The sequence below is a fragment of the Sinocyclocheilus rhinocerous genome, unplaced genomic scaffold, assembly GCF_001515625.1.
Source record: "Sinocyclocheilus rhinocerous isolate Xijiao unplaced genomic scaffold, SAMN03320098_v1.1 scaffold2318, whole genome shotgun sequence".
Classification (NCBI taxonomy): Eukaryota; Metazoa; Chordata; class Actinopteri; order Cypriniformes; family Cyprinidae; genus Sinocyclocheilus; species Sinocyclocheilus rhinocerous.
The window spans coordinates 9,651-18,083 of record NW_015654931.1 but is presented as its reverse complement, the minus strand read 5'-3'; the positions used below and the strand labels follow the sequence as shown (position 1 = coordinate 18,083).

Sequence of the window (8,433 nt, the reverse complement as noted above, 5' to 3'; positions counted from 1 at the left end):
TTATATTTTCTAGGGATGCACCGATACCACTTTTTCCAGTACTCTCCCGATACCGATACTTTTATTTTTGGTACTTACCGATACTGAGTACCGATACCAATATTTTATTGCATTTGTACATTTTTAAAATACTGGGTACAGAAACCAAAAGAGTATGTATAATGTTAGTTGGTTAACTTCATTTAGCAAATAGATACAATCAAAGTAGTCTCCTGGGCATGCTGTCACCCAGCTTCATGAAAACCTCAACTTCATTTTTTTTCCCCGGACTCGGTCTGAATACTTTTTGGTCCCAAATTTGTATCTATTCAATGATGAACTGCCTTTAACTGAAAAATGAGTGTTTACTATTGTCATTTTGCATTATTGACACACTATTTTCCTAATTAATGCTGTTCAGTTGCTTTGACACAATCTGTATTGTTAAAAGCGCTATATAAATAAAGGTGACTTGACTTGACTTGACTTGACGCTATGACACACGTTACTATAGAAGAATAAAACTTCATCAGCATGCGTTGGTGGTAAACAAAAAGAGCATGATAAATCACACTTTAGCAGTTGCAGTTTTTATGTGTGATGAAAAAAGTGGAAGCGGCAAAAGAGGAAGGGATAAGAGCTTGAGGTAAGCAGTTTTATGTTTTAGCACCATGTTGCATTGATTTCATGTCGCAGTTTTATTGGTTGGTCAGTAACGTGGTTCGTAGCAGCAAACACACTGTGCGATGATCATGCTGTATTGTAGGCTATCTTTGGTCTCAAGACCGTGACAACGGCCGTCTTTGAACCTCTCTCACTGTACGACACAGGACCACCGATTAGGAGCATCGATCACAGAAATCGCCACGATTGTTTCACGATGCCAATCTTTCGTCTAGGACAGCCGAAAATTGTGCAGTGTGTTTCGGGCTTTATATGCAAACTCCACACAGTGGAACCTCAGCCAAGACTCAAACTAGGGACCTTCCTGCTGTGAGACGACTAGACATGTGCCGGTATTCGGCAATGCGATATATCACGATAATGAATATGCACAATATTGTTATCGTGGGCACTTCAAAATACAGAGAATAATTATTTATTACAAATTATTCAGATTTTTTAACGCATTTTAAGAATACTTTCCCAACAACTGGTCACAATGCACAACACCGCTGTATGCTGCATCAAAGTGTAAACAAGCACGGAGGAGAAGCGCATGACGGAGCACGTGAGATGCTCTGGATAAAGTGCACATTCCCTCTCTGACAGCAGATGGTGCTGAACAGCAGAAATGCAACCATTTAGGAAACCCTGTAAACAAAACAGCTGCGCTACTTTCTCTTTCTGAAACGTGTTTAAATTATTTAAATAGCTGTTCAGATTTTTGTTTTCGCTATGTGTTTCGATTTGTGTTCATCACAGCGCCAAATACTTAAATATTCAGTTAATAACTTCTGTAGCAAATGTAGCTATTGCTCATTGTGAATGTTAATGCATTAACTAAGGTTAACTAAAGAGATCTTATTGTAAAGTGGTCTTTATAATTCTTTTGCACTTTAATCTGTGAAAAAATTGTTAACTTTATACAGTTTTGTGAATTGCTTTATTGTATTTAAATGTTCAGTTATTTTTGATATAAGAAAAAAGTTATTAAACTTGTTATACTCTATTATGACAACACTTTTTTGCAACTAAATTTCAATATTGTGATAACACTATATACCGTGATAAAAGCATTAGCAATTAATCGCAGCATGACAATTTGATACCGGCATATCCCTAGAGACGACACTGAGCCACCGTGGCGCCTCATGGCAGCACATTTATAACAAAATCATAACTGTAACACTGTAGGCAAAAAACGCCATTCTTCCATTATAACACTGGGTTATTACACCAGAGAAAAGAAAGATGACATCTGCAGAATATAAATAATCATTCTTACATTTCACTCATTACTGTTTATTTGAAACGCAATGCAGAGACGAGAGGTTCAGGCCACCTGCGGACACATATGAGGAACATAAAGGCATTTCCATTTACTCTTTCTGGTGACAGGCTACATTCACCACATGAGGTGCATAGGAACCTCTCTCCATTTTCTGGGCGATTAAATCTCATCGAAGTGGCCGGGCGACTTCATGAGCAGCCAGTAGATGAGTAAAGGACAATGACAGACAGGCCAGGAAGAGGGCAGCAGAAACGGTGAGCTGTGCTGTTAGAGAAAGTCTCATGGCTTGTCTCACTGAACTCTTACCCTCTGGCTGAACCCACCGCAGGGTCAAACAGGAAACTCTCACAACCATTCCAGACTATTCACTCAGTGGGGGGAAAACAAACCGAAAACAGCACTGCTGATGCACACAGTCAACCCAGAGGAAAGAGAGAGAGAGAGAGTGGGAATGAGAACAACAATTCTGAAGGAATGTGCACAGGATCCTACCAATCCTGAAGGGATTCCCAAATGGATCCAAATGGGAATTACAGCATAATACAAAACAAAAATTTTGAACAAATTCAGTTCAATCCTGAAAGGATTTCTGGTACAATTCCCAGTAGGATAAAATGCTTCTGCAGGAGATCAAAAGGAATTTAAAGAAACTTAAAACTACCATAGTTAAAGCAAGTTATGTTAATACTATCTATAACAGTTTATTTTACAGTGTCCTTTTTACACATTACATGCACTTACTATCATAATAACAATTCATTATTACATGCAAGTAACCCTAATCCAAACCCTCATCCTAACCCTAACCATATAGTATGTATATATATATATTACTCAGTACTTAAATGTATAATTACACTGTAACAAGGACACCTTAAAATAAAGTGTAACCATGCCATCTATTATATTTATATTTTATCTTTTAATACTTTTAATCTTTTTAAAAGTAGTATTATAGTACTATTACTAATCTATTACTATTGTACTAGTATACTACTACTAGTATTGTACTAGTAAAATAACACTATTATTTTAAGATTTATTAACTACCAATAAGAAGTGAAATGTCCAGATTAATAGATAAGTGTTATTTTTATTCTTATGCTTTTATTAAGTAATTTGTTATTTTCAATTGGCATGTATCAAGAAATTAGGCAGGGCTCAGGGTAAAAATGCCACTAAAAGTAACATAGTAACATGTTTTAAAAAAAAAAAAATAAAAAAAAAAAAATTACAGTTTGCCAAACTTTCATTCCACATTAATATTGTACTAGTAAAATAACACTATTATTTTAAGATTTATTAACTACCAATAAGAAGTGAAATGTCCAGATTAATAGATAAGTGTTATTTTTATTCTTATGCTTTTATTAAGTAATTTGTTATTTTCAATTGGCATGTATCAAGAAATTAGGCAGGGCTCAGGGTAAAAATGCCACTAAAAGTAACATAGTAACATGTTTTAAAAAAATAAAAATAAAAATAAAAAAATTACAGTTTGCCAAACTTTCATTCCACATTAATCTGGTGACAATGCATTAAAAATAGGAGATGAACAATTAGCACCAAAAGTGTAAATAAGTCTAGGAACAATAACAGTGTTTGTTAGAGTTTCACAATTTGAGTTGAATTACTGAAATAAATGAACTTTTCCACGACATTCTAATTTATTGAGATGCACCTGTACATCTCTGTGTGTGTCTTCTGAAATGTGCCTCTGTAATTATGCCTCGTTTATTCTGTATGTCAAACAGCAGTAAAATTGATACAAATTTGGGACCAAAATTTATTTGGACACTTTCACCTGACCATGTTTTGCTTAAATGTTTTTTCTTTGATTGCTAATGCAACCTTTTTACACCACAGACTGAACAAAATGAAGCATTTTATACGCCGCAGCAAAAAAATGGCTGCCCACTGCTCCGGGTGTGTGTTCACGGTGTGTGTGTGTTCACTGCTGTGTGTGTGCACTTTGGAAGGGATAAATGCAGAGCACTAATTCCGAGTATGGGTCACCATACTTGGCCACATGTCACGTCACTTTCACTTATATATATATATATATACAAACACACGGCAAGTGCTGTTTGTATGCATGTCCTCTTTAAGCTAGACTCTTTGATGTACCGAGTTATGTCTGTAGCATAAATGGTGAATTATATACCCAAGTTTTATTTGTTCAAATCACTAACCCTCAGTATGATCGATCGTAACAGCAAGGCCCTCCCATCATCTATATATTACATGCAGCTTCATCCCATTTCAAAGTTGTTTTAGAGGTTTTTTTATTTCCACCGCACAGGCGTCACATCACAGACGCACAAAATTAGCTTGCCGTGCACACTGTGCCAATGGCCTTTCAAGTCTGCCTGTGAAGCGCTAAAGAGAGAGAAAGACAGAGAGCGAGCGAGCAGTGGTCGTAATTAGCACATATCACACTAGCGTAATAGAGGGAGGTGTATAAATATCTTGCTCTAATCTCTCCAAATGCCTCTTATGATGTTTTCACACGCTGAGGCTAAAGGGTTCAAACATAGCTAGCAGCTCTGATGACAGACTAGTGTTTTGGGAATACTGTCGTTTGGAGCCCAGCACAAATTTGTTGTGTTAAACTGCTTAAATTATATTGGATAGGTTTCCCAAATCTGGTTGACTTGAACACAGAGAAGGATTTGGACTAGGTTATGACAAAACTCACTATAGGAAAGATCCCAGGACTGTCCCACACAGCATTTTTTTTAATTTTATTTTGTCATTTGCAATATGTTATTAATAAATTTATTTTGTCATTTGCTATGTTATTACACAATACAGTAAACTGGCTGACAAGTGGTGTTTATAGTGAGTATGATGATATTTGCCAATTTTGAAAATAACCACAAACATTGTTAGCAAATATATAGATTAAAAACTTCACTTCAACTTTTTAAAAATTATTGTTAGAATAGTACTGTATATAGGAAGATGTATTTGTTATATTAGTTATTTAGTTTTTTGTCTAGTTGCACATGTACAGGTTGTGACAAAACACATGCTGCTATCACAACAATATGGAAAAAACAAAGTATTGCAGAAAATTCCCCAGAATTGTCCAATTCTCAGAGGGTGAAAAAAATCCAACACATTCTTTATTAAATGAAAAAAAGTGGAAAGACATACTGTTCTTGCTTCTTGTGAAAGAAAGATGCAGTTACAGATACTGTATGCTAAATATACTGCAACATCGAAATGCAATTACAGGTTTTAAATAAATCGCAATAATAACCAGCAACAAAATATAGTTTTAATATTGAATCTGCAAATCCCCTAGTGAATAATGCACAAATAGATCATGCAATTGTTTTGAACTATTTATATATGTCATGTAAATTAAAAATGTTTTCAATTTCTGTACATATCAAATTGTATAATTATAAATTATCAACCACTGAAAAATGTCCTAATTTTAGGCACTGAGCATCATGTAGATAGAGAACATTATTATATTCTATTTCTGATATCTGCAACATATGTTCAGAGAGGGCAGCTGTTTTTAGCAAACTCACATTTTCCATGTCCGTAATGAATACGGTAAAGGTTTCCATTATCCAAAATTAACTGAAATGACTTAGCTGACCCTGTTGAAATAAGACTAAGAATTAAATGGAATTTAAAATATGAGATATTACCATGAAAAATATAAAATTACAAAAAAAGGGGGGGGGGGGGCTCATCCTCTTTATCTTTGCACCAATTCATTCTCGTTCTCAATTCACTGCACCACAGATGAACACAAGCTGTTTTATCAAAGCAATTTACCAATACACACTAATGATGATCATTTTCTAATCCACTGAGATGCGAATAAACACATTTGGGTTGTGTGATTACTAAAGAATCGGTTGGACTATAGAAAATAATTTAATTACTCGTAGCTGCTGAACCAAATACATAAGACATAATGATGTGTGAAAATGCTGCCAGTTTCCATCGCATGATACCATTTGTGTTTTATTTAACTGCAGCTGCATTTTAACCTTAGTCAAGATCAAGCAGGTCTGGGGAAATTTCAAGATAGAGCTCAAGAAGACTATATAATGCGAGTCATCCAGTAAATCAAATGTTATTCAGTCACACTGAGTGAATGGATTGTGGTAATTGCCCCGGTACAGCGCGAACACAGGCATCTCAGGGAGCTTGAGTGGGCTCTTGACACCGTCAGACGTTTGCCGTCCGATAAGGGCCACTTTGCTTTGATTTGTGTCCACTGAGCAAATATAGCCGGGGAAATGACAGTGAGTGTGCACTCAGTGCTATCTTCATGAGGGTCATTAGGATGTAAAAATAAATAATGCTTTTGACGGTAAAGGACCAAACAGACAATTGGATGACTTGCGTGGAGGATGTGCTTCCACAATAAATGAGCGCTCAAGCAAGCTCAGATTTAAAAAAAATAAAATAAATAATAATGAAGTTCGGTTTCAGTGGTCTTTTCTGCGTCTATCTGTGTGCGGGTCTGGGTGTCAAAGTCATGAATGTTTACAGAGCACATTCCTAAAGCTGCTGCACCGACCATAAATCACAGAGGGGAAACAGGCTCCACACAGTGCAGATATGTAGTGTTCGGCTGCATCTAAAAAGCTGTGGACTGTGTTTTTGGATTGCACTTGTTGTTTTTCTTGCATGGATGGGCACCTAGGGATTATTAAGAGACGGGCTTTGAATAATTGATGTCTGCAGACTCAACCTAAAACACCATACATACAGTTATAAAGCAGCAGGCAACTTAGACACAACTTTACACTGTGTCTTTTTATATATATATATATATATATATATATATATATTGCTACACACCATAAAGCAACTCGGACTTGTTAAAGAACCCAAACTTGGAGAAAGTGAGAAGCTTTATGACATTTGTTGAATTTAATATCATTCTGCTATAAATAATACCTAATATTTAATTCTTCATTAGCCCTATACTGATCAGACATGAAGTAATCACTAAAATGTTTGGTAACACTTCACTAAACAGCGTCCATGCTAAAAACTGTATGGTAACCCCCTTTTTTAAGGTGTCCTTGTTACACATGTTACGTGTACTTACTATTATAGTAACAATAAATTATGCATAATTACATGCAAGTAACCCTTAGCCAAACCCTAATCCTAACCATATATTAAGTACATGTAGTTAATTAATATTACTCAGTACTTAAATGTATAATTACACTGTAACAAGGACACCTTAAAATAAAGTGTAGCCGTAATTACTATAGTAAAAACAATAACATGTAATTACAAGCAGTTACAACTCCACCTACAGTAATGTAAAGGATGACCTCAAAAAGTACTGTAGCAGTGTAACTGTATAACTAAAACATAATTTGTCAGGTGTGTGTTTGTGTAGAGCAAACCCTGACAAAAAGTACTACCATAGTATATTGATGGCAATATCATGGTAGATACTGATACTGTATTTACTGAATGATTAGCCTACCATACTTTAAAGAATTCCATATGACATGTCTAAAACATAGTACTACTATGGTACAGAGACTGTATCAGATACCATGGTACTCTAGCATGATACCATTGAACTACACTGGCACACAAGATTACCATGGCACTTTTTGGAACTGTTATTTAATATGAATCCTTCATTAAAATGAATAATTGCAAATGGGAAATAAAGGCTGATTTATCATGAATGAAGCGTTATGCCTATGCGTCACTGTAATAAGGGAATAAAAGTATAGACCTACAGTGTTTGGTGCGTCGGTGTTGCCAGCTGAAGCACGCTTTGAGCGCTTTCTCCTGTAACATACACGACGAGGAACTGGACGAGTAAAACTCCAGCATGTGTCCCGATAACACATCCATACAGTCAAACATCGTGCACTTTATTTCACTGAAGAATAAAAGAATAAAATATCAGTCGGGTTGTCCTTCATTTGTTCACAGAAACTCCATCAACTCTTGGCAGGCGCAGATCTCTCTCCGTTTCCACACAGTCTCCAGACATCATGCGATCCATCCCGATCCTTACTGGCGATTTTCAGAGTAAAAACGATCGCTAAACGGATATAAATACGGTTCCGCTCGGTCTTGTGTCCCGTTCCGGTTAGCGACAGCGCTTCTCTATAATGAGGGATGATTTTGTAAATATATCGCGTTTAAACGCGCAATGACGGATTTCGTCTCCTGCCTGCGTGCAGCTCATTTCCTACTAGTTCATTCCTACACAATGAAAGATTGAGTTGCCTAATATATGCGAGTGAACTTTCTGTGAACCCTTCCGAGGCTGCTAACCTTCAAATGACCCACACCAGTGTGACATCACCAGCATTCACACACGCGCGCACACACACACACACACACACACAACACGCAGGAGAGGCTGAGAGCAGAAACACAGCTCAACACAGCTTTTCCTTCGAAAGAATATTCCCTACACATTAATATTTTCCTGAGTTACAACTTCCCTGCAGTTGGGCTAAGAGAGCAGTACATAAAAT

General features: G+C 36.3%; 1 protein-coding gene across 1 annotated transcript in view; it reads right to left on the bottom strand.

Annotated features, from left to right (window-relative positions):
- LOC107717720 (retinoic acid receptor beta-like) overlaps nt 1–8,071 on the bottom strand; it is a 110,559-nt gene extending 102,488 nt beyond the window's left edge. Inside the window, exon 1 of the mRNA XM_016524557.1 lies at nt 7,681–8,071. Coding sequence (XP_016380043.1) covers nt 7,681–7,810 — 130 coding nt within the window. The 5' untranslated portion in view covers nt 7,811–8,071. The remainder of the gene's footprint in view (nt 1–7,680) is intronic.
- Nucleotides 8,072–8,433: the final 362 nt, after the last annotated feature.